We start from the raw sequence: 26127 nt of genomic DNA on the forward strand, positions 1-26127 counted from the left end.
ATTAGTACGACACTTTTCATTCATAGTGAATGAAAAGTGTGTTTTTTTCACTGGATAAACTTTAAATTTAAAAGCTGTCCCACAATGACAAATATTGATTTCTTGGGAAAAAACTTGATATTGTGAAATTTGGGCTATTGATATAGTCACGTCAAAAGATGTCAGATGATGTCACAAAATAACTGTTCAGTGTAAATACATATTGTATAGTATTTGTTTTTATTTTTTTGTTAAGACAAGTCCACTTTGGTTACTTACGAATGGAGGTCCCAGTATTTGTTTATTGGCTGAAATCTGGGGAGTAGATTCAGAAATAATAACTTAAGCTGTCAGAGACTAAAAGTTGCAACTGTGCATATGATCTCTGTGTGCACACCTACCTGTCAAACCAGGGGGGTCGACCTCGGGGTCTGTTAAGAACACAACTTCATTAGTAGGTAACACTTCAATAATATAAACTGTCCTAACAGTCAGCAGAAAATGTTAAAGCAAAAAGAACTTACCTTTCTAAAGTTATTCTATCCTGAAGCCACCCGTTGGAGTTGCAGAGAAGCATAAGAAATAAAATGTTGTGCAGTGTCCACCAACCCATGTTGACTGACAGGGAGCCTCAGTGAACTGTGGCCACCGGAGAGACAATCAACTGTTAAAACAGAGCCGTAACCCCCTCCTTCCTCATCAGACTATGTACAGTCAACAGGAAGAAGAGGGACTAATGTTTCTGATCAATAATAGTGCTCGGACACAAAAACAAACTACAAATTCTTGTATGGAATGAGTTAACTATTTGAACCAACATAACCCTCCAAAGTACCTTTATTTCAATAAAATCCTTCATCCTTATTTAACAGAAACTACCCCAATACTCATCATCATTTCCAACGTGGAGTAGTCTATGCGGCCAAACCAGTTTGCCAATGAATTGATCTCCCCTGTGCTGAATGATATGCGATCAAAATATTTATTTGATGTGTCTATCTACATTATGAACCATCCAGACCTCTCAGGTTGTCTGGTTCAGGTCTGCTTTCTGTCCCCAGAGTCAAAACTAAACATGGAGAAGCAGCGTTCAGGTTTATTCACCACATATCTGGAACAAACTCCCAGAAAACTGGAGGTCTGCTGCAACTCTCAGTTCTTTTAAATCAAGGATAAAGACTTTTCTGTTTGCCGCTGCCTTTTAATACATTTTATTAAATTTATTTTTCTCTCTACACATAGCTGCACTGTAGCTTTTATTCTCCTGTTTTATGTCTTATTCTACTTTTAGCTTATTATAACGTCTATTATTTAACTCTTTTAAATCCTACTTGATGTCTTGTCTTTCTTTTACATCTTGCCTTTTATGTTTTATGTACAGCACTTTGAAATGCTTCCCTGTTGAAGGTACATATTTTACATGTAAACTTGCCTTTCCATACTTACTAATTAAAAATCACAACCATTTATGACCACATTTTAGTGGAGAAAGCATCTTTTTTTCAAAGTTATATTATCTAAGCCATGTTTGGATTTAGGCACAGAACAGCGCCCACTAGAGGGCGACGCTGCTGCAACATTAGCTGTCAGCTAATGATTGTTCTAACGATCATCATTACAAAATCTCCACAGTGCAACACAGGTCATTTCAGGAGAAACAATATATAAAATGCCCAGCAATATCGATTTGAGATTCTGACAGAGATCTGAGTTGCTGTCACTCATCATTCAAATATAGATGCCAAAACCTTTTCAGGGGACTTATCCTGCTTTGATTTTCTGTCCTTTTTATACTGTTATTATGTCAGATCTCTATGTGAAACGTGATCAAAGGTCCAAAACTTGAGGGTGAACGTATGTAAAAATGCTGCCTGCCTTCCCTGAACGCTCCGTTTGCAATCTTGGTGTTACTTCCCCATCAAACTGATGCCAGATTGTTCACACATGGCCGCCAATGGCTGTTGGTTCTGCAGCCTTGTCGCTTATGTTGTTGTCCACTCACGTATTTCAGACAAGATCGAACTGAGGGCATGCATAAAGGGCCAGTATAAGACAAATCAGGAGTTTTTAACTGTAAATCATGCAAAGATATTGCAGTAGAGCCCCAGAATAAAAACACAGACCTAGAAATGTGTATATGTCCCCTTTAAAGACTTTATAGTGGTGTAATTGAAGCACCTAAACCCCCATGGTACAGCCAACCTGATTAGGTTGCTTCTCAGGACTGCTTCACTTTCCTCTTACACTGTCATCATTCTTACCAGTACATAGAAATTTATGACATCATGTAATTCAAGCATAGCTACACCCAACTCCAACCTGACTTGAGTTCCTATCAGCCACAACAACTGAAAACATCTGTGTGGGGGTTAAAGGGCTGTTAACACTGAAAATTGCGATGATGCTTTCAGAACAGTGACACAGGAAGAAGCTGTATAAACTGCACTGTGCAAAAAAGTTAAAAATTTAAATGTAATAGAAACCTTTTATGAAACTAATGCATCATGGTGTCCAATGGATTCCAGGAGTTATTTTGTGGTAAATTGCTAGAATTTACCTCTCTGGTGTAACTTACTCCTTAAAAATGTTGCCAAATTTACTTGAATACTCATGAAACTGTGGAAGCAATGGTAACAGCAGATAACGTCAATAGCTCTGCATTGATATGTCAATTAATAAATTGAAAGAAAATTAATCAGCACCTGCTTGTGACGGTTTTCTGTTTTGTTTTGGGGGTTTTTTTTGTCATATATGAGTAAATGGAACATCTTAAAGTATCGGACTGTCACTCAGACAAAGCAAACAAATTGAAGACATCACTGTGGGCTCTGAGAAACTGTGAAAGCAATTTTTCACAGTTTTTTTTATCATTTCATAGACTAACCATTTAACCAAGTAAATAATCTGCAGATTAATCAATAATGAAAATAATTCAGCCCTAAATGTCAATAATATAACATGCTACTCTTCTTAAAAAGGTCAGATTTTGCTTTGTCTTAGTCTGTGGGTGAGTTCGCACAGTGGAGCAATTTATGCATTGACTCTAATCATTATTAATAATAATTTATGAATGAATTATTTCTGGAGATACTGTTAATGATACTAAGTCCAAAACCAGATATTCACCATTGGATGATGTAGATAGTTGCAACAATTTCTGCTAACAAATGATATTTAAACTCATCAAACAACATTTTAACTGCAGTTTAAACTATATTTAACATTTAATTTACAAGGTTCCTGACAGTTTTGTTGTCAGATCACACATCTGTGGGCATATGAAACAGAAAATCAATTTAATCAAACATTTTCAGCTGGGTCTGCAGTGTTTACACAGTCTGTCTTCATAAAACACATGTATGACACTGAGTTCTGCAGGCTACCAAGCTCAAAATTAAAATCTTATTTTACACATTGTGTTTAAAAAACAAAACAAACAAACCGAATATTTCTATTATGATCAGTCCGTGGCTGTTTCACTCTCACAAAATAACACTTTTCATTCAACCTCATTGTCCAGGGTCTGAATCGGAGTCGCTGTAGTCTGCCACCAGGGATGTGACTGTTCCAAAACTTCTGTCCTGCTCCTTCTTCTTCCCAAAGTCCTCTGCGTCTGTCAGTTCTTTATCCGCTTCCTCTGTGATTTTAACCTCCCTGCATCCACTGTCATTCGTCTCTGTTACTTCTTTTCCCACTTGTGTTGGTACCGTACTCGGTCCCTCCTCTCTCTGAGTGACCTTTGAAATATCTTTGTCATACGTGTTGACTTCAAAGTCTGATTCCCTGTGGGTGATGGTGGCGCAGGGTTTAGTTTTGATTCCGGATCCTCCCGTGCGTTTGCGGATCAGGGGGCTGTGGGAGGCGCTAAGAGCTTTAGCCACTGCTGCTTCTTTCCCCTGCAGGCCCAGCTTGTGCAGCAGACTGCCAGCAGCGCCCCCTGGTGAAGGTGAGGTGGAGTTGAACCATGAACGAGAGGAGATCTGTTTCCGCTTGCTGTGCTTCTTGTCCTCATAGGCTGAGCAGAGAGGGGAGGGGAATAATAAAGAAGATATTTTTAGAATTCAATTTTTTGTACAAGCTGTGGTCCAATTAATATGGCTTTAGTTAGAAAAATGTCAAAAATGTATGTGAAGGTTGTTTTTTTTTAAAAGAAAAAGGATTTCTTCACAAGGTATCTTCTACTATTTTGCTATTTTCTCATTAACCTCTTCAACTGAGTGCAAATTCATGCTGTGCATAAAAATCTTTGTTCAAATTCACAAATGATTGTTTTAAATTCTAGTGGAAGAAACAAAAATGTTGGGCTGAATTCTGGAGAGAGGTGTCTAAAATAATGCACAAGAAATCAAGAATATTTTTATTAGATTCCATGAAGTTTGAGTTTTGGGTTTGAATATTTCACTCTGAGTTAACATCAGAGCTATAGTGAAGGGTTTTAACAAGCTGATATGGGATATATATGATGTAGTCAAGATTATTTTTACAACCTCACTCACAATATTAAAAGGGATTTTAAGATGTAGTGCAATTCTAGCAAACATATCCCACGATTGTCTATCAAACACTGATCCATATTCAGCCACAGATTACAAATTTGCATGTAGTGTGTAGTTAAAATAAATTATGCGACCCTGTCACATCTGTGTGATTTCTGACAGATTTCCGGCTGATACAGACATTCTTTTAAAATGTATTCATTTCTTACAAATTGTTAAAAGTTACTGCATTTTTTTCAAATGCAGCTTGAGGACTGTGTCCAAAGAAGAATGATTTTCCTAATTTTTAAAAAGAAGAGCTGTTGTTGCAAGTAAGGTGGGGTCAAAGGTCAAATGCAGTCAGTGAATATTTTTAAATTCTACTTAAATCAGTCGTGTATGTGAGAGAAGAACCCATATCTGCTGCTTACAGTCAGGAGCCTGGTAGGTGAGCAGTGCTGCCAGTTTCTTGTCCTCCTCTTTCTCCGGCAGCAGTGGGATGGACAGGTTGGTCCTCATTCTCACCGCGTTGTCCTTCTCTTCCTGCTCAGCCAAAACTTTCTTCTCTGTCTGCATCACAAAGTAAAACAGAGTCCTCAGTTTGGTGATGCAATGCAAAAAAAAAATCTCAAAATATGTCAGTCTACTGTATGCAAATTAGTATTTCAGAGGAAATTCAGCACAGGAACATTATCTTGGATAGCATTAATACAGCAGATACCTACACAAGAGATCAATATCTTACTCTGAACTTCCTGCGGAGGGAGCTGTTGAGCTGGAAGTCGTCCTTCCAGCCAGACTGGTAGTCCTGAATCTCGGACAGTGAGGGCAGAGCCTTCGTAAGCTTCTCCTTATCTTTCCCACCGTGGTCCAGCTTATACATGGCATCCGTCTCCAGCTTCTCCTTCTCTGTCCGCTCTGTCCAGAGAGACGCAGGAGAGAGTTGTTTAAGAAAAGAGAACAAGCATGCAAAGAAGAGCAGGTGGCATAAAAAAAATAATATCAACCCTTGAGAGAAAGACATTAGCAAAAGACACCTTTATGTCCTTATATCCTCAAGGATGTGCATCGTCACTGTGCTCAAAGAAAGTGAACTAAACAAGTCATTTTTCTTTTGATTTATAAACATGAATTTGTACCTGTGGTGAGTATCTGCTCATTTTCAGCCATGTCCCAGCGCTCCTCCTTCCTGCTTGCCCCGCTCACGATCACATAGTCGCAGGTCGCCGGGTCCGTCTGCATCTCGATGTAGTTAACACACAGATGGCACTTCATCCTAAACCTGGTGGGTAGGTCAACAAACATTAATATTTTAAATTCTTGATTTGTGATTAAATTTTTTTAGACACTTTTATTGTCAGAGGCATCATTTAAACTGCGTCACACGGCTCAGTTCACGTCAACTCAGTCCATCTGTGTTTACCTGTAGATTGGCGTGGTGTAGTAGTTCCCCACTTTCTTCTTCTCAGCATTGTAACGGACCCCTGTACGAGAAGAAAATCTCTGTTATAGAAATGTGTCAGACAACATCATGTGAGACTGACCCCGACTAAAAGGGCCAAGTTAATTCTCCCAGCTTACCCATGCCGATGTGATTTTTACAGCCATCACACCAGATGTTGTAGGGCATCTCAAACCTTTATGGACAAAAACAGTCAGTTAAAACATACATTCAATTCAACTTCTTTCTTATTGTTTAATCACAGCAAAGAAACTGCTTCATTTGGAATAAAAAAAGGTTATTTCCACAGTTTTTAATTGGATGAATGAACTTACTGACATACTATACACTGACAGAATAAGGCATGTTGTAAAAGATAAGCTTGCTATAAGCTATCAAATTTAGGGGCCTTTCCTTGTTTTTTGGGAGGTAGCTAAGTTTATCTAAATGTATCTGTTTACTTTTTTATATTGTATGTGTATTTATACAGTGTTTAGATGTGTGTATATCTGCACTACTTTTACTCTTTACTTATTTTATTTTATTTTACACAAAGATTTTAACTATCTGCTACTCGTCATCCCTCATGGACTTTCACCCTAACCTATGAATTGTTTAATTACAAGAGTTGGATCTCCCCCGTTTGTGTCTTCGTTTAGAGAAAGAGGTATGGATGTGTGTGCTTAATTGCACCATATTGGTAATTTTGTGTTTACTGTATATTGTATGAAAATTATCATAATAAAGCATATTTGAAGCTCTGAAATAAAAGAACTCCAAGTTACTTCTTTTCTTTGTCTATCAGCATTATTTTATCAGCATATTATGTCATTTGCTTCTATAAATATGTATTTTGGAGATGATAACCGGTCAAACCAAATGAATTTAACTTATCGAATAACATGTCAGAAGCTGGATTTCAAATGATATCATTTATCATTTTCAATCTCCAGTCAACATCAGTTTATCATTTCTACAGTATGTGTGTACTGACCTGATGATGAGGATGCCCTGGGACAGTTTCCTGGCCCTCTCCCGCAGAGCATGAGTTTTATGGTAGCCATTGAGGGATCCATGCTAAAGGCAAAGAATGATGGAGATGTCAGTCAGGATCTATACACACAAAGTTGAGCTAAAAAGATTGAAAACTCTTGTCTGTGTGGTCATACAAACCTTGGCAGGATCAAAATCCGGAGGGTAGTATTTGTTTGTTCCTTTTCTTTCACCCTGTCAAAAAAACAGTACAGTCTGTTTTGTTAGTAAAGAGCACATTCTGAGTATTTAAATATCTTTGTAACTTGACAGACACAGGTGAATAATACTCATCATGGCTTACCATAGTGACGTCTGGATCTCCACACCACTAATGGATCCAACCTTTTTTCACAAGATAAAAAAAGAAGTTATGTCACTGACACCATGTTGATATAGCTTCAGATAACAGGATAGGTTGGATTCATAAGTTCCTCATGCAAACTCAGAACTGGGGGGGAAATCCGGTTTCCGGTACTATAGTTAGTTAAGCTTTATTTATTCAGGGAATCTCACTGAGATCAAGATATCTTTTGCACAAGAGACATGAGAAAAGATTACATTTACACAGGATCACGATAAGACCGTTCGTTCCCATCACTAAACAATCATCATACACACTCACAGACACAATCAAAAGAGATCACAAGAGAATATCAGCTAATAAAACTTTAAAGTCTCTCAGAGGAATGAATGTCTCTGATGTCAAGCTGTGTTGGAGTAACTTAGTAAGGTGTATAATGTGAATACAAGTGTATGTCGACCGTAAAGGCTTGTGTTGTGAACAGAAGGTGGTCTGTATGAAAACATAAACTGACTTTTTTTTTTGCAAAGAGCGTGCTGTGACGTTTTCTCATTACATATGACCTAAACGCAAACTAGCATTAGCCAACATGCTAACGTTAGCTAACGTTAGCGTCGTCTGCGTCCAAATATGAACAACGTGTAACTGAACGGAAACTGCAAACACAATCATTTGTGCTGTCATTTTGAAATGTGGAGCTGTCATGTGTACTTTTTACGTAAAAATCTCACAGTACTTACAAAAGCTCTTGTGAGCTAACTGCAGAAACAGTCAACAATCAAACATCAGAGGACCGATGGGTAATTAAGACGTAACATCCGGAGTGGAAGTGGCGTCACGCTGCAGAGCACTGTGGGAAGTACCGGGTGAGGTTGAACGCGTGTAGCGTGCCTTCAGAGGTAAACTATATCAAACTTGTATCCTCTGTTATTACTAAATGCCGCAGAAATGGAAGTTAAAACGCAGCCGCACAAACGTTACATCTGCTCGTTTCCCGGCTGCTCGGCGGCGTATAACAAACAATGGAAACTGGACGCTCACTTGTGTAAACACACGGGAGTGAAGCCGCACACATGTGAGCACGACGGCTGCGGGAAGTCCTTCTGCAGCCTCTATCACCTGGCACGACATGAGCTCACTCACAGCGGGCAGAAGCCGTTTCACTGCACCGTGGACGGCTGCACTCAGGCCTTCACCACCAACTCAAACCGGGCCAGACATGTCAGCCGCGTCCACACCCAGGAGCAAAGGAAGTACGTGTGTAAAGTTGACGGCTGTGGGCTTGAGTTCAAGAAGAACAAGCAGCTCAAGTCCCACATGTGTGAGCAGCACACCCAGCTTCCCCCTTACCAGTGCACTTATGAAGGCTGCCAGATGCGGTTCGCCTTCCCCAGCAAACTGAAGCGACATGAGAAGGTGCACAGAGGTTATCCCTGCAAGGAGGAGAGCTGCATCTTCACTGGAAAGACCTGGACTGAGTATGTTAAGCACAGGAAGGAGCAGCACAGACCCAACCTGAGGTGTGAGCAGTGTAGCAAGGTGTTCAGGGACTCCTGGTTCCTGCAGCAGCATCAGCACGTCCACTGTGACGAGCGAGTAGTCTTCAAGTGCCCCAGGGATGGCTGCGAGAGGTCATTCACCACGACCTTCAACCTGCAGAGCCACATCAACTCCTTCCACGAGGAGCTTCGGCCCTTCGCCTGCACCCACCAAGGCTGCGGGAAGACCTTCGCTATGAAGCAGAGCCTCCAGCGCCACAGTGTCGTCCATGACCCCGAGCGGAAGAAGCTGAAGAGGCCCCGACCCAAAAGATCTCTCGCTTCCAGGTTAAGCGGCTACAGCGACCCGAAAAGGTCAGTCTGCAAAAAGGCCCGGGAGTCCCTCAGAGGGTCTGGACAGAAGAAGACAGCTCCACCTGGTCCTGTTGAGTTGGTTTCCCTCCTGCAGGACACGTCCTTGCTGTGCAGTCCTGCTGTGGACACACATGGACTTACAAATGCACTGACTACACCACTAACAGTATAGAGTCTAATGAAGGAATTTACAGCATGATGAAGGCAGCAGACATTTGTTGAAAGCATTTATCCCACATTATCGTACCTGACTTTGGTTGTTGGAGGTCCTGTTATTGTATAAAGTTTGTCCAACATTGTGAGTCAACCGCAAAAAACCTGAAATTGTATTCATTTTGGTTTGATAGGCTGGAACCTAACAGACTAAACTGGTTTACATAATTCACATGAATTAAGAATGAACAAGTCAGCATAGCGACAGGAATAACTTTTGGCCTGGAACCAAATCCTCCATGTGACGTCAACTGCAGTGCTGTCTTTGTATTGAAATGATCTATTTGTGTTTAAATGGTCTTCTTTTTTTAGGGCTTCTCTTTCTGTTTTGTTTCAAGTGCGTCGTTTTCTGGAGCATTTAATCCACTATATCTGTTTCATTTATATAAGAAAATATATTTTTTCTCCATATTGTAAATTGAATAAGTGGAGTTAAGAAGCATAAAAAGTTAAAGAGAAGATTGATCTTTATTTTCTGATCTGTTTTTTTGTTTCAATGAAACATTTGAACGCCTTGAAAAATGTTTTTGATTTCTTAATGGTATTTATTGCACTTTAAGGGTCGTTTAAATCTGTGAGGTCTCCTGGCAGCCTTTATTGAAGGAGATGAGATCATTCTGCACATTACAGTTGGACTATCATGTGAGCAGGCGAGCCTAAATTGATATTGATCTGAACTAAACTGAAATCTACTATGCTAATATTATAGAGTTCTGATGAAGATATTTTGTCAGTGATTAATTAATTTTATTTCCAAAGAAGAAAACATGTTTAATTTGAAATAAAAAAAATGGAAGGTCACATATATACATAAAAATGAAGCCTCTGAAACATTTTCTTTCATTTTTTTTTTACACATCTGCAAACATGTATAATACACTGATATTGACGTGTGATTGGCTGATCAGGAACTTGGACTCTTATCCAGTATTTCAGCAGTTTGTCATTTTCTCACTGTTCATATTATGAACTTTTTCCAGCTTTCACTCCATTCCTTTGCATTAGTTTAGTCTGTAAAGTGGCAGCTGGAACTGGCTATAAAGTGTGTGTTAACCATGGATGTATTAAGATTAATTAATTATTCCTATGATACATCCATGGTTTTAACATGTCTTTACTGAACCCCTAACTGTACTGAATCAAACAGATATTAGATTTTACTGTGTATAGCACAGTTACACCATGTGGCCTTAAGTATGTGGACACCCCAGTTCATTTATATTTGCAAACTTTTGGTCCTGAATTCGGCTAAACCCCTTAGCTCCAAATTAGGGAAATCTTAATGCTACAGCATACTATGATGTGCCAGACTATAGTCTATAAAAAATGGTTTTCTCAGTTTACTGAGAAAGAACTGGACTGGCCTGCACAGAGTCCTGAACTCAACCCCATTCAACACTTCTGTGAACTGGTGTAGCGTAGAACACAGACTGTGAGCCTGACTTTATCACCCGACCTCAGTTGCCAGCTTCACTAATGCTCATTTGTCTGAATGGGATCAAATTCCTGCAGCTAGGTTCCAAAATCTTATGGAAAGCCTTCCCACAAGTCTGTCACAGCAGCAGATTAATGCCACCGGATTTGTACTGAGATGTTCGACAGTCGTATATGAGTGTAATGTTCAGGTTTCCGTTCTAATTTATTTGGGTGTCCACATACTTTTGGTCACGTAGAGTATATCTCTCAACCTTATTTCATCATGGTCGAGAAGTCTGCAGCTGATGTCACTGACTTGCACGTTCCCAACCAAAGGAGGGGTGTGTGCTGAGAGTGAAATCAGCTGCTGCAGAGAGAGGCTGGGAAGATTCTTGCGCCACGATGACACATGGTCAAGTATTTCAGCACCGACCAACAGATTTACGGCGTAAACAGGAGCAGCTCTGCGCGAGTTTGAGATTCCGAGGCTAAATCTTCTCCGAATATTTCCAGTTACAGGAAGGCTGCTCCCTGCATTCCTGCCCCGCTCAGCTCAGACGATCCCTATATGGACTGGCTGTCTGACCAGCTCACCCAGGAATGCACCAAAGGCCTCATCCAATTAGTATTCATACAGTTTGAATGTAACATGTAATATAATATCCTGGAATCATTTCCTCTTTTACAACCTTCTCGCATGGATGCTGGAGCGATTAAACCTTAATTTATCACGTGGAACAAATGCTCTGATTTGTCTTGATGACTGCTGCAGAGAAACTGATAACTTACAATAACACTGCAGTTAGATGCTGTATAGTCACATCAGTCAACATTTCAGTAGAAAACCATCCCTTTGGATTATGACTGTACTACAAATCAGACATCAATATTTCTGTGGTTTTTCAGTTTCTACATACACACTTTCGTGAACATTACCCTCTGGAGTCAAGTTTCATTTTGGTTAATTTTTACCAACTTTGAATGCATTAATGTTTGTCTTTTTTTTAGCACGTTTTAAACCATCCTTACCCCACATTCATTGTATACATTTTTCAGCGCAAACTCAGCTATACTTATCATTTTGTCACTTTAAGAAAGTATAAAACTACCAGAAACCCAAAAAACACACAAAAAATATGACTGTTGCCTTAACAAATGTACAAATCTTTAATGATAATCACTCAAAATATCATTATAGAACAGTTCCAGTTTGTACAAAAACTATTCATACACACAAATACAGCAGAAAAAATGTAAGAAATAAAACCACAATACAGTCTATTTACATGTAAAGTGATTTTATCCCAACTAATTTTTGTGACTTGTATTCTACTGTAAATCACTGAAAATATGAATAATTAAGTTTTTAAAATTTCTCTCAAAAAAGGTGTTTTATGCTCTACAGACATATACTCACCAGCCACTTTATTAGGAACACCTGTGCAATCTAATGTAATCCAATACAACAGTTCTGCCATAAATTCTACTTCTACAAAGCTTATGCACTTTCAGCTTTTGTTGACGTTGTCAGAAAGGTGACAATACTAACTCAAATTGGTAAAATTTCCTCAAGTGTTAAGGAAATAGTTTTGGTTAATTAATTGTTTTAATTGTTAAAATCAGGTTAGTATACACCACTGATCAAAGCAGAGGATATGTTCATATTTCCTATTGAGTTAATGTACATACAGGAAACAGTACATCTTAAAAGAAACATATCTTTGATTTATATGTCGGCTTCCTGTGACAAAAAACATGCAGGAATACAGAGGAGACAGAGTGCAGGGAGCAGTGATGCACCATCAAAGACTTATGATGCCCCAAAAAAGATTTACACCGGAAAACAGACAATACGCCTTTTTTCACAGCAGACATTTTGACTTGTCATAGTAGTAAAAGCACAGGTGTTACTAATAACATTAACAACTCTATTCAATTGTCCCAGTAAACCATGACAGTGTTACAGTGAGCCAGCAGGACAGTGAAACAGCTAAATGGAATTCATTTTCAGTCATTCATTTTATTATTTACACCCATACTTTTTTACTGTGATGTGTCAAAATGTCTTCTGTGAAAAAAAGTCTACCCATATATCATGTAGCGAGCCGAATGCCGCCCAGAGCTTAGAAGCTGCAATGCAGTCCTGGGCCATCTGAGATTCTCTATTATCTGACATTTTACAGGCTAAATGATTAATTGAGAAGATTATTGGCAGATTCATCAATAATGAAAATAATAGTTGGTTACAGCCCTAAAAACAACCAGGAATTTACTGCTTACATGCCCTGAAGCAACACTCAAATCCCCCAGCTGCTCCTGTTGAGCTGCAGTGGCAACCAGTAGTTCTTAATACATGGCTGCTTCCATTATGTAAATGTGTGTATTTTGCATATGAAGATTTATATTTTAACAGGTAATATACAGTATTGGTATTTATTTTTAACTTGTAATTAAAACTCATAATTTTTTGTAGTTAAAAGCATAACAGTAATACCATAAAAAATGTATTTTAAGTATCAAAAGCAAGCAAGTCCTGCTTATGTAGATGATGATCCCAGTCACGTTAGAGCATTACATATATTGTAGTGTTGTATCATTGTAACTGATGTATTTATGTGTAAGCAGCATTTAGCTGACAAAGGTGGAGGTAATATCAACTTTTTCACATGCAGCTGAACAATTTGATCTGTAAGAATGCATCATATTTTATAAAGTAAGTAAGTAAACTTTATTTATAAAGCACATTTCAAAACCAGAGTTACAAGGTGCTGTACTGTCTTGCAAGGTAGAGAGTTTGCTAAGGTCATACAAATTGAAAGAAAAGTATAGCGGTGTATCGTCCGCATAGCAGTGATAAGAAATACACTTAAATCGACTAATTATGAAACCAAGGGGGAGCATGTACAGGGAGCAAAGAAAAGGACCAAGGCTTGAACCTTGGGATAGACCACGTAAGCCGAGCAGATAAGGAGACATAATGATCATTGGCCACAGAAGAACTCCTGTCTGACAAATAGGAGGCAAACCAGTCTAGGGCAGTCCCGGTGATACTCGCCCACTGCTGGAGCCTACCAAGTGTCAAAAGTTACACTTAGGTCAAGCAGCAACAGAACTGAACATTCCCCAGCATCAGCATGTATTAAATATCATTTTAAACCCTAATCAGAGAAGTTACTGTGCCCCACACGAAAACCAGACTGGAATTTATCAAAGATTTCATTCCTTCAAGTTGTTTACATACTACTTTTTCCAAGACGTTGGAAAGAAAAGGAGGTTTTGATATAGGTCTGTAGTTACTGGGAAGCAATGGGTCAAGGCTTGGCTTCTTCTAGAGTGGCTGAATAATCGCATGCTTAAAATAATCAGGCAGAGCTAAGGGAACTATTTATAATAGAGAGTAAGTATGGTCCAAAGGAACTAAAAACATCTTTAAAAAGAGTGGTTGGAAGAATGTCAGGAGAGCTAGAGGAGGGGCGCATTTGGAAGACAATGGCTGTGAGTTCTTCCAATGATATTGGGCTAAAGTGGCTAAATAAAGAAACACAGACCAGACAGTCTACTCCAGGGGTACAGGAAAGCAATATTTTAGACCTTTTATCAGTGACCTTGTTAACAAAAAATGATAAAAACATTTCACAGTCATTATTTGAAAAGACCAGTACAGGGGGAGGTGCAGGGTTAACCAATCTATCGATAGTGCTAAACAAAGCTCTGGGATTTATTGCAATTAATCAAATTAGAAATATAAGCAGTTCTCATCTCTGTCACTTTCTTATTAAAAGATGAAAGTAATTCCTTCATGGGAATAAAATGAACCTCCAATTTAGTGTGTTTCCACCCATACTCAACCTTTCTGCACTCTCTTTTAAGACAGCGTATGTCGTCAGTCATCCAAGAGGATGAGTTAACCGTACAAAGAGATTTTTTTTAAGTGGAGTAACAATATCTAGGATTGACAAACAGAGGTTATTAAAGGATCAGACTAAATCATCGGTCTAGGCAGGGAAAGCCATATCCTTAGTAAGGTCTGCAGAGACAGAGGCAAATTTGTCTGCAGAGCGGCTGTTGAGAGCGCAAGAACGGGTTGTACGTTTCATGGATTGGGTTTCAGCATTGAAGACAGTATGAAAAATAATACATTTGAGGTTAGACACATAAAAGTCATCAATGCATAAAGTATTAAGATTCAGACCCAAAGTATAAACCAAATCAAAAGTGTGACCATGATTGTGAGTTGGCCCTGATGCATGTTGCATTAAATTTAAGGATGGAGTAGTGCTTAAAAACCCAGCGGCAATTTTATCTGATGCATCATCAACATGAATATTGAAATCACTGACAATCAAAACTTTGGCAAGTTTAACAACCACAGAAGATAAAAACTCAGCAAATTCAATTAGGAAGCCATTATTTGGGCCACGTGGGTGGTAAATCAACACATATCAGCCAATCCAATCCTGAGCATGTACACCTCAAAAGTGTTGAACTCGCCAATAAAGTTGTTATATGTTTTGTATGTCAAATCTTAATCTTCCTCACTGTAAAATAATACAACAAATAGTGTAGCACAAATAAAATAAAAAATAAAATATTTTTCTCTGAAATGTATCAGTGTAGAGGTTGATATATATATTGGTAGCACTTTCTATGATGTCCATGTCTATAATACATCATAAACATACTTATAATGCATTATAATCCGTATAAATACAGTTATAAGCACTCATAAATATTCATAATGATTTATAACAACAATCATAACAGCATTTTTAATTACTTATAAGGTCAAGTATCATAATACTTCATAATTGTTGGTCATTTTTTTTGCAAGGACCATAATGTATTATAATTCTCATAGTTGTAATACATTATAATCATTTTATAATGCATTATAACATATTTAGTTGTATATAACGGGAATACTCAAAGTACAATACCTCAAATTATACCGAAATTGTGAAACAAATTGAACAGTACTTGAGTAAATAAGCTCTTAGATAACAATATACACACACACACACATATATATATATATATATACATATATACTAATATCCATATAAAGGGGCCCTACTCTGTTTTAAGTTTGTGATATCTATCCTGGCATTAGAGTAGGTTACGCTTTTTAAAAATATTGGGTATCTAGTTTTGGAACCGTATCAGGCAGTGTGTTCAGATCTGACCAGCCTGACCACAGTATACAAATGTTGTCACCATTTTGTGTCTTTTTTCTTTCTTTTTTGACAAAAGTGATGGCACGTTCTTCCCATTCCTGTCCTCTGACATCCTTGAATTCCAGACTGGTTTTTCAGTCTGTAATCCAAAGGGATTGCTCTATCTCCACTGTATTTCTCCCACCACCTCCTACGCTTTCCCACTATCTTTTCATTTCTCTCCTTGGCCTTCGTCCCTGCGTCTCTTTGAAAAGTAGAAGGAATGTGTCAGGCTCTTTGCCCTTTCGTGCACTTGTTTTCCATGGAAATTACCGGAAAAATGGGTGCTCTCAGTGAGAAGCATTTTGCTTGGCTGAGGGCAGTTGAGTCAAGCGGAGCTGTTATTGTTGTTAACCTGTACAGGTTGACAAAGAACTTTCATTTATTGTATACTGCATGCACAAAGATGAAGGTTACATGCATGTGTGTACTGACACTTAAAAGCTGCCCAGTATAACCATAGTCCTAAAAGACCAGACCATAAAGCACCAGAGCGGGGTTTTGCTCAGTGGCGCTTCAATGGTTGAATTTCTGGACCCCTTTAAAACTAAACACCAGATGTCAACTTGTTCAAGCGGCTCAGACAAGGTTCAGAAGATTTCACAATTTCTTTGCACAATAACTCATTAAACTGTAAACTTTTAGCCTGAAATTTTATCGTTTGAAAAAGATTTTTGTGCTGTTGATATACATTTTTGTATATAGAAGGTATTCTGGGTTAAATTTGCAACTATTTTTTTTGTTTGTTTGTTTTTTTAATTACCATTAAAAATGTTATTGCATTCTTCACATTCAATAAATAGAACTTAAATCATTATGGCTGTTTTAGGTAACATAAGGCCATAGTACAGTGTGATTTTGAAACAAATACTGAAAAGTGTAAAACCTATAGAATACACTCTCTCTGCTCTCTGAAAGCTTCAGTAAAGATTAATCATACATTTATTAATGACTGATGACGTATTCATGAATGACAAATAGGTTCAGAAGTTTGATATAGAGACTAATTATGAGGGGAGACTGTGAAGGGTCAGAATATGAATCGTATGAAATGGTTAAAAATTTTGGAGACAGTTATGTCCAACTGAAATTGTTTTTACTTTAGCAAGTGTAGCATTTGCATGAGGTGAATGCGTGATGGTGATGATTTGGACTAGCAGCAGATAGTCCAAGAAATATATAGTCAGTGTTGTTAAACACCTGTATTTGAGGTGGAGCTTGCTTAAAAATACATTTTTCATTTTAATGTCTCATTTTGTGCAGTCTCCAAAGCCTTATCCTGGAAAGAATTATTGAAATTCCTGGCAGTAAATTTCATGGATCATTGTGAGTTCAAGATTTAGGGATGATTCCTTTTTAATTCATATCAGCAGTGCTATAATAAATGAGAAATGGGGCTGTTTAACTGAAATAAATAAACTCAAAATCTCATTGGACATACTCCTCTTGTCTAAATATAACTAAGTGAAACCAGGAGGCAAATACTAAAACAGCTCTGTAAAAGTAATATCCTTTTTTTTGATTATTGTATTATTCACATGCATTGGATATTTCCTGCTATGTGAACTGCTTACTCTTTTCTTTAATGTTCATTCCTTTGTTTACCTGCATTTATGTTCCACCTTTTGTTGTTTAGACTTTACAGATTGTCTATTTTTATTTTAATAGATAATTCAACATCTGACTGAAAGAGTTTTCACATGCACATTTACTTTCATAATGTTGATCAATGTGCATTTCGCCTTTACAAAGATTACTGTATATGTTTAAATATTCTTAGCACACTAGAATCCAGAGCAGTTAAGAGTCTGTGTAACTATGCCGTTGCCGTTTGTCTACGCAACATACAGTAACTGAAGCAGTGTGTTTGGAGGAAATTGCCTCAGTTAACATTTAAACAGACAATGTGTCTCGATGAAGTAAATCCATCCTCCACATTCAAGCAAGTCATTCATTTACATTAAAACGATGGTGTCGTGAAGACTTTCAAATTTAGATGATTTTAAATAGTTCGCATTTGGCTCTATGATATTACCCAGCTGTCAAAAGGTTTCAGAAATAACTGGAAATAAGTAATTGATTTATTGTCATCTCGGTTAAATGAACAGACATCTTTCCCACCACTGCTGTATTCTTAAGAAACTACATATGTCAGGTTTTGATCATGTTATTCAGTTTGCTAATATTAATCTAAACTTATCCATAAATACCTAAAAAAAACAGGCTCTTGAGGTACTTCTACTACCTGGGGAACCATAAGGTGTCCTTTTGTAAATCAAATTAAAACTGTTTTTAAAAAGGAACCAGACGTATAGTCTTGTATGATCTGTTGGTTCTCTTTGAGTTGTGTTGTTTTACATATTTTGTTGTTGTGTTTTGTGTATCGTATCTGTATGAAGGTCCGTACAGACATTGTTAACTAGCTTATGCTATAAATGCCAAGGTGCATGGCATTAGTCCAACGCCATATACTTGTCTCCATTAAAATAAACAATAAATACATAAAACTGTACTTAAAAAGTCAAAAATGTAGAGCAAACCATAATGCCTTATTACATCTGTATTCTTGGCTGTAAAATGGATGATTTTAATGAACTGGAAATACTTACTAGAAATAAACCTACACTTACTTTAGTCTTACAAGCAGTCTTAATTGTGAGGTACATATAAAGATAAATGTGATCAATTTAGATGGAGTTCACAGATATAAATCTAGAGAGAATGATACGTGTTATTGTAGGGCTGTTTGTGATTAAAGCGACTGGTTTCAGTATTCTCAGATATAGAGGAGGACCAGACGGTTTGGCAGCTCATTACCTAATTCAGCGGTTATCCATATTTTCAGCCTGAGTCACATCATTTGCTATAAAAAGGTGCACAGAGGTGTTTGACCTGCACCTGTATGGCAGAAACAGGGTCCAAATATGCACTTTCTTGCAAACTCCAAATTCCACTCACTGCCTGTTCGGGCCCTATGACCTTTACATAATGCATATTCTACATATTCTACATGTCAGCCACACATTGCTGATCCAATCCCTCAATTTATGGACCGGCTCTGTCTTCTTTTCAAGACGAGTCACCTATTGTGGAATGTCTGCTGAAACAGGCCCTGTTGTGTTCTAATTATAACCTGACTTCCTTTTTTTCTCTTCAGCGTTTAACCTTTTAGAGTTTCTTCTTACGTTCCTTTATCAATCCTCAGAAATTACCTTTAAAATTAGAAAAGTGACTAAAGCAGATTACAACGGGGGCCTATTTAAAGACATTCCACAATGACTCATCTTGCTCTTTTAAACTTTTTAAAAGCTCCATCATTTACATTTCCTACATGACTCATTTTTTTTTTTTTTTTTGCTTTTTGTTTGTGTATTGATAATTTTCTGATTGATAATTTTCTGTCTATGAATGTATCTCTTGGCTGCCTTTCCACTTCCGTGTCTGTCTTGCTATCTTTCTAATGATTCATTTATCACACATTCTTCTTAGCATCATCAAAGTGGCATCATTGTCCACTCCTTCAAGTCACTCCTTTTAAGAAACCCCAACCCTCCATTTGCCAGGGGCCAGAGTCCTCTGGAAAAACATCTGCGGGAAACTCAACAATAAACCAGTGATTTACACCAATTAGATAATCCCAACAGGACAAATTCTGGGTCAAACGCCCGCCTGCCCTCCTACGCTAGCTGTCAGGCTCAGGTGAATGGAATAGTCTGTTGGCAAGTAACGGGTTAGTGTCTGTCTCCCCCCTACACCTCCTCGTCTCGTCCCTTCACCCCCCTTCATCTCCGAGGGCTATATATTGGAGGTCGCGACTCGTCTACATCTTAAGCATCACTCGCACCCGCAAACACTTGCAGACACGTCTGGTTCTCTTTGAGCGACGGCGTAGACGAAGAGCAGACTCTAGCGATGAGGTCCCTGCTGAAGCTGGTTGTGATTCTGTTCTGCATCCAGAGGGGAGAGGGCCACTGGCTGAGGTCACTGATCGGTGAGTGTTGGCTGAAATGAGGGTCATGACCTATGACCTTTTGGCTAAAATCTACATTTTACTGAATTTCCCAATGTTGTATTAAATATGGTGTATATACTGAGAAATTTGATCTTTTAGCTAGAGTGTAAATATTTGTTGTTTCAATGTGGATTGGGGTGAAGTTTGAAAGTAGTTGCACTTAGCTGTCAGTTAGGACCCTTTTTATAAATTTCTTACCAGTAATTTGGTACATATGATACTTATAGATAACTCTTTCTGCCTTTTCTAGATCAGAAACGAGAAACAGCATCACACATGTCTCCAAGTGAGGACAACAAAAGCAGAGATCCTGCTGAAGAAGATGGCCAAACAGAGACTTCTGGAGTTGGGCCATCACCCGATCCCATCGTCCCGATCCCGGTCCGGTCACGCCGTTCCACTCATGACTCCCAGTGTGGCCTGCACTCCATCCTGCTGCAGGTTCGAGACCTCGGGCTTGGCTACGACTCAGACGAATCCGTCCTCTTCAAGTACTGCAGCGGGACGTGTCCCCGCGTTCGCTCCAACCACGACCTCACCCTCACCAACCTGCAGCTCAGTGGGGTTCTCCCACAACCGGCGCCCGGGGAGCTGTGGCACAACGCGCCCTGTTGCCGGCCCTCCCACCATGAGGACATGGCCTTCCTCGATAACTCACACCGCTGGCACAAGGTGGAGAAGCTGTCGGCTGCGGGCTGCAGCTGTGTGGGCTAGAGGGCTGAACGTAGACGGGTGAAGCGGGGAGTGAAAGGGTGGGGCGGTATGAAGCGATTGAGATGATCTGGGAGGACAAAACTGGTTTTCTTGTAATTTCTGAAAACGACAACTTTCATTCCAAAATGTCATGTTTTATGTCACAAAATCAAGCTATTTTCCCCAAATTGACACGAGTCGCTTTTGGGTGAAAACCTCATAACTCCAAGTTTTGTTGATTTAAATGGTTTGACTTCAACTGAAGATCTCATGAACCTCAACAGGATTAGAATTTAACAACTTTTGGCTTACGAGAGCTTTAAAAAAACTACTCCGATATCAGTCAAGCTAAAAACCAGGATGCTTTCTGAGTTCATGAACAGTTTGCATTCTGGAAAAAGGGGAGTTTTTCATTTGACGTCTGCAATAAATACATAAAGGGATTTGGAAGGGAAGTCTTCAAATGTAAATACTTTTTCATACTTATGTCAACTGATTTTGCTCTATTCTGAATGTTTTGATTTCCTGACAACGCCGTTTAGAAGAGCAGAACTCAATCAGAGACACGATTCTACAAGAAACTACTTGACTTTTTTTTTTTGTAAATATGCTGACATATATATTTATTTAAAATCTTTAGTGCAATTTTGGGGTTTATAATAGAATGGATCATGTGTACAAAGCTGCATAGCTACATCTTGTGGTTCGACAAATGCAGCCGAGTGAAGCTCTTTACAATTCAGACAAAGACACCGACGGTCCTGCCACATTTTAAAACATTTATTTATGTATAATAAGTTATTTATTTATTTGTTGCCATTCATTTGTCATGCTGATTAACTTATTTTATAACGTGCTCATCTCTATGTTCATTGTGTACAGTACTAATAAAGATAAGCTTGTAAAGAACCGAACCGTGTTGGTTGGAGTATCATTTATATGAAGAAGAGACAACACATAATGTGGTGTTAATTATAAAAGAAAATGTTTATTCGGTTTTGTACAAAAATATTTTGATGTCATACAAAAATTAATAAATCCAATAGCGTGCGGGCGAGATGACTCACTAATGAGCTGAATTCATATCCAGATTGTGTATTCTGTGAAGCATCTGGTAACAAAATCTCAACAGCATTTGCTTTCCGCTTACATTTTTGTGAAGTTAACAGCCATGAGGACAGACTGGGAATCTGGCTGAAGAGTTAACTTTATTTCGACGGCCACTGTCTGAAAGTAGCTCACCTCAAGACTAAAATAAAACCACTTCTCCAGCATGGTTATTTATAAATTTACACACACTCCAGTTATTATCTCATTGATTTGGGTAGTCCACGTGAGCCTTTACGATTCCTGATATTCCTTCTTTCAGCACTTCTTTTCCAGCACCAGCAACCTCGTCTTTACAGACAGAAAAACTAAACGTGGTAGTAAGATGCCACATTAGGTTTTATATAACTACATCAGGCATCCTAATTTGGTTTTCTTTAGGTTGACAGTATAGCCTCGTTACTAGAATAACAGGAATCTTCTCAGTACGCTTCTACTACTTTCACCCTCTCTATGTGGCCATCGCATCCTCCTCTGTCTCCTCTGGCTCTGCCCCCCACACCTGGACACGCCCCTCCATGGCTGTGAGGAGGCAGGTCTCTGTGGGGTGGAAGGACAGCGACTGGACGACAGCCTTCCCCACCGGCAGCTTCAAGGACAGAGACCCCTGGAAGTGAGAGACGCAACGAAAATTTGGTGACAAATAGCATAGTGAAGATAATTTAATTTTGATGATGGACTGGTTCTTGAAGACAGATTGTCGATCGAGTCCACTATTACACTCCTCTGCTATTCTGTCATAAAATCAAACAAAGGGACTCAGGCTGCTGCTCTATATGCTATTGTTAAATATTTGTTAGTATTTCTGTCCACTGTAGTTCTGTAAAACATTTGTGATGAAATGTTCAGTGCTCTACGCAGGTTGTTAACGGGACACTTACCTCCACAAGGTCCCAGCAGTAGACGTGTCCGTCCTCTGAGCAGCTCAGGATGTGGGTGTCTTTATTGGACAGGCAGCAGTCCAGCTTATAGCCCTTCATCTTGTGTCCTGTATACCTGAGCAAAACAAACAAACAAAACAAATGCTGGTAATGTGTTGAAACGTAGATGACAGTTTACAACTTAAACAGTGGAATAAAAGCTAATAAGTGTTCGAGCCTAAATATTGTTTTAGTGTAATGTTGTTCTTTAAAATGACTAAGAATCACTGCTTTTGTTTTTATAGATTTTCCTGGAAAAATATCTTGATTTTTGAGAAGGATTCAAGATATTGCTGGTAATGTTGCAGCAAGCACAACTCTTGCTCAACTCTCAACTGTCCCCCTTACATATGTTAGATAAAATATAGAGAGAAGATTCAAATGCTCTGCTGATTATGAGTCCTTCAAGTACTAAAAAACCTGTAAATGTTGACACTATTTTTCACAACTTCAAATGCTAATTTAAGACTTTTATACTCAAATTTTTTACCTGGATTTCATCGATTTTTTTAATTGACTCGTATACTCAAAACAATGAGCCCTTCCCATACTGTGTCACACTGTTTTATCTTTTAAACAAAGTGGAAGGAGCCCCAGTGATGTGAAGGCATCATGCTCTAAATGAGAGAAACAGTTGAACACCACTCACTCTCCCAGCATTTCTCCGGTGCTCTTGTCCAACAGTCTGACCGTTGAATCCAGACTGGAGCTCAGTGTGCACTGACCGTCCTGACTGAAACACACACAGGTGATGGGACCTGGAACACACAAACATACAAGTTACAAGTGCATTTAAAACTTCTGCACACACGTCCTTTACTGAGCAGGTGAAAATGTGAATGATCACATGAGTAACACATTAAGAACTGATGTCTTAGTGTAAAAACAGTTTCTGCTTTATGATATATCAACACTTAACTTTACTTTTCTGTTGGCTTTCTACTCTTATGAGCTATATTTTCATCTTCTGTAATTCTATATTATCATTTTCTTTATAAATCTTACACTGCTGGGATGCATCTTCAACAGAATAATAGTCGTCACCATGTTTTCTGAATGTGGAAAATACCGTAATGGATAAGATTACTCACTGCTGATGAAGTCAACATGCAACTGTCCCATTCTCAGGTCGTAGCGCCTCACTCTGCCGTCCACCGACCTAAACAGAAGATGTTTGTTGTGAGAAGAGTGTGTCAGTGCAATCTTAAAATCTGTTTTAATCGTCTCTTTATACGACTCTAGCTAACGTTATAACTGCTGAAGTCTGAATGAACAGGAGACATTAGTCATTTGTGAATTAATCTTAAAATCAAATCTAAATAATGGCAAAATAAGTAGTGTTCTGACCCTGTAAGCAGCTCATGTTGCATCACTTTCACGCTGCTGATGCTGTCTCGAGCCTCATCTAGAACCTGGATGGGCTCAAATCTTCGGGACCTGGTGTCCCAGCACCGCACGGTCCCGTCTATGGAACCTGAATGGTGAAAAATAGATATAATACTTTTATTTATACACAAACACAGCGTGAATAAATGAACATAAAACTCTAATAAGGAAAAAGTGATACAATTTGAAACGGTAAATGATCAATATTAGTTTTGATAGACTGGACCACACACTAATATACTGAATAATGTATTGTAGGTATGTTACATAAATGGAGACTTACCAGACAAGATGACAGTTGCCTCCTCATTGAACTGGACACAGTTGACTTTCTGCAGACAGAAAATTTTAGTGAGATCAAGAAAAAAAGCAAAACCAAACAGACAGAGAAACGAAGTGACATTGTGCAGGTGTGACAAACAAACAGACAGCAGAACTGACCCCGGCGTGACCTCTGAGCTTTCGTGTGACCTGGCCGGTGGCGACGTCCCACAAGATCACTGTCTTGTCCGAGCTGCAGGAGCAGATCTGGCTGTTGTCATAGGAACTGTGGAAGTAGCCAATGAGAAACAAGAACCGTTCATTCATGCAGGGGTTAAGAGTTATAAAGCGCTATTCTGTACTTCAGTAAAGTATAGTTAGTTATTGTGTCATGCGCATACCAGTGCCCAACTCACATGGACTTACAAGAACACCAAAATACAGTTGCAGTGGTGAAACATATGTCAAACATAGACAAGAACAAAACTTCCTACATTACATTGCAAACAAACAAAGTCTTTGTTTAATCAAGAAAATAATCAGCATGATGAACTGATTATAAAAATAATTGTTGTTAGTTGCAGCCCTACATGTAGTCATCCTGCCCATTCATTTATCTATCTATCTCTTAAGGACATCATTTCAACATTTCTCCTTCTTCATGTGTTTACACTACTTTATCATGCAATTTGATGAAACTGTATCGCTGAATTAACCTTCCTGACACAGTGTTGATGAGGTGACTGTGACAACTCTTCGCTCACCTATCTGCATCCAGAACCTCGTATCCGTGGCCACTGTATGTCTTCAACAGGGTCCCTCGGCTCACACTCCACAACTTTAGAGATTTGTCACTGCCACAGGACAGCAAGTAGTTCCCATCAGCTGACCAAGCAGGGAGACAGGAGACAGAGACAGGTGTAAGCTGAAGCAACTGACATCACAAAGAGTGTACAGACTTAAATAATACAAACATGACACAATAGAAGAAAAGAACGCAGAGTATTTACTTTACTCTGTTAATTTAACTGGACTACAGTCAGACTATAGTATGCATGTTTTCATATATTGGATATTGATTTATCTCAACAGTCTCAACGTTAGCATGATGAATATTTGTGTCTCATTATTACAATTGAAGCGAACAGCCCTGACAGCTCCTTGCTGACAGTCTACGGTCCTGAGCAGATGCTGGGGAAGCTGAGGAGCCTGAGGTCTGGGGAGAGGAAACGCCATGACACAACCTGTGTGGACAAACAAAGACATGTCAGTGACAATTCCCCCTTCATTAGCAGCTGGTTGTTATATGGTTTTATCCCTTTTAATTTAAAACTTGCACTTAATTTAGAACCGTAAGTCGTCTAGTATTAACGTTACTTCTTGGCCCCTCAAAAACTCTATTTTACTTCACTGGCTTCCTCAAAGGACACTAAAATGACTTCTGGAAGTCCGGTTTCTAGCTTGAAAAGTGGATTTTTGTATATAAACCTGACTAGCATACAAACAACACTTTACACTCCATCTAGCATTTTCTTCTCACAGCGGTATGAGTTATTGTTAAACTTACCAAAAAAAGTTCAAATTTAGGGGTGGGTCATGTTGATTTTCCTGATGTAATTAGTTAAATCAATTAGTAACCAATTTTAACTTCATGTTTTTACAATCTAGCTAAAGTCTCTTCCATTCATTTTACCCCTGATGTTTGTTGATACGCGCAATGCATACTGGGATCAAGTACTCCTTTCAAAATAAGATTCCGACAAGCTTCTTCCCGTTTAATTTCAGCCAACGGATTACGCTAAACTTTAATTTTGAAACACAC

General features: G+C 38.7%; 5 protein-coding genes across 5 annotated transcripts in view; 2 read left to right on the forward strand and 3 right to left on the reverse strand.

Moving 5' to 3' along the window:
- The window catches only part of LOC121882871 (complement C3-like), a 35130-nt gene extending 34292 nt beyond the window's left edge, over nucleotides 1-838 (reverse strand). Inside the window, exons 1-2 of the mRNA XM_042391364.1 lie at nucleotides 815-838; nucleotides 259-326 (exon numbers count right to left, since the gene is read on the reverse strand). Of these exons, the coding sequence (XP_042247298.1) occupies nucleotides 259-326; nucleotides 815-838 (92 nt within the window). The remainder of the gene's footprint in view (nucleotides 1-258; nucleotides 327-814) is intronic.
- A 2341-nt stretch (nucleotides 839-3179) lies between these two features.
- Nucleotides 3180-8053, reverse strand: yju2b (YJU2 splicing factor homolog B). Its single transcript, XM_042394159.1, has 10 exons — nucleotides 7972-8053; nucleotides 7232-7272; nucleotides 7069-7122; nucleotides 6890-6972; nucleotides 6036-6091; nucleotides 5878-5938; nucleotides 5594-5736; nucleotides 5200-5372; nucleotides 4886-5024; nucleotides 3180-3994 (listed from the first exon to the last, which is right to left on the reverse strand). The coding sequence occupies exons 2-10, from the start codon at nucleotides 7232-7234 to the stop codon at nucleotides 3489-3491; spliced, it is 1218 nt and encodes a 405-aa protein (XP_042250093.1). The 5' UTR covers nucleotides 7235-7272; nucleotides 7972-8053; the 3' UTR covers nucleotides 3180-3488.
- A 22-nt stretch (nucleotides 8054-8075) lies between these two features.
- On the forward strand, nucleotides 8076-10355 carry gtf3aa (general transcription factor IIIAa). The gene has a single exon (XM_042394172.1). It carries the CDS (start codon nucleotides 8180-8182, stop codon nucleotides 9254-9256), a length of 1077 nt encoding a protein of 358 aa, XP_042250106.1. The 5' UTR covers nucleotides 8076-8179; the 3' UTR covers nucleotides 9257-10355.
- Nucleotides 10356-19838: 9483 nt separating this feature from the next.
- On the forward strand, nucleotides 19839-20652 carry LOC121882936 (persephin). Its single transcript, XM_042391470.1, has 2 exons — nucleotides 19839-19917; nucleotides 20189-20652. The coding sequence occupies exons 1-2, from the start codon at nucleotides 19839-19841 to the stop codon at nucleotides 20650-20652; spliced, it is 543 nt and encodes a 180-aa protein (XP_042247404.1).
- A 942-nt stretch (nucleotides 20653-21594) lies between these two features.
- On the reverse strand, nucleotides 21595-26023 carry wdr83 (WD repeat domain containing 83). Its single transcript, XM_042399264.1, has 10 exons — nucleotides 25873-26023; nucleotides 25439-25551; nucleotides 25070-25190; nucleotides 24486-24591; nucleotides 24328-24376; nucleotides 24006-24132; nucleotides 23750-23817; nucleotides 23308-23416; nucleotides 22620-22734; nucleotides 21595-22345 (listed from the first exon to the last, which is right to left on the reverse strand). The coding sequence occupies exons 2-10, from the start codon at nucleotides 25539-25541 to the stop codon at nucleotides 22190-22192; spliced, it is 954 nt and encodes a 317-aa protein (XP_042255198.1). The 5' UTR covers nucleotides 25542-25551; nucleotides 25873-26023; the 3' UTR covers nucleotides 21595-22189.
- Nucleotides 26024-26127: the final 104 nt, after the last annotated feature.

Source organism: Thunnus maccoyii, chromosome 2 (assembly GCF_910596095.1).
Source record: "Thunnus maccoyii chromosome 2, fThuMac1.1, whole genome shotgun sequence".
Lineage (NCBI taxonomy): Eukaryota > Metazoa > Chordata > Actinopteri > Scombriformes > Scombridae > Thunnus > Thunnus maccoyii.

What these genes read in the sequence shown, in the direction of transcription:
- wdr83 (XM_042399264.1), bottom strand. Translation starts at nt 25,541, where the DNA reads ATGGCGTTTCCTCTCCCCAGACCTCAGGCTCCTCAGCTTCCCCAGCAT. An exon ending in AGCTCAGAGGTCACGCCGGG is followed by an intron (nt 24,377 to 24,485) that starts GTCAGTTCTGCT and finishes TTCTGTCTGCAG; the next exon opens with AAAGTCAACTGTGTCCAGTT. An exon ending in GCATGTTGACTTCATCAGCA is followed by an intron (nt 23,417 to 23,749) that starts GTGAGTAATCTT and finishes TGTGTGTTCCAG; the next exon opens with GTCCCATCACCTGTGTGTGT.
- LOC121882936 (XM_042391470.1), top strand. Translation starts at nt 19,839, where the DNA reads ATGAGGTCCCTGCTGAAGCTGGTTGTGATTCTGTTCTGCATCCAGAGG. An exon ending in CTGGCTGAGGTCACTGATCG is followed by an intron (nt 19,918 to 20,188) that starts GTGAGTGTTGGC and finishes TGCCTTTTCTAG; the next exon opens with ATCAGAAACGAGAAACAGCA.
- yju2b (XM_042394159.1), bottom strand. An exon ending in TACACCACGCCAATCTACAG is followed by an intron (nt 5,737 to 5,877) that starts GTAAACACAGAT and finishes CCTACCCACCAG; the next exon opens with GTTTAGGATGAAGTGCCATC. An exon ending in CACCTACCAGGCTCCTGACT is followed by an intron (nt 3,995 to 4,885) that starts GTAAGCAGCAGA and finishes CTCTCTGCTCAG; the next exon opens with CCTATGAGGACAAGAAGCAC.
- gtf3aa (XM_042394172.1), top strand. Translation starts at nt 8,180, where the DNA reads ATGGAAGTTAAAACGCAGCCGCACAAACGTTACATCTGCTCGTTTCCC.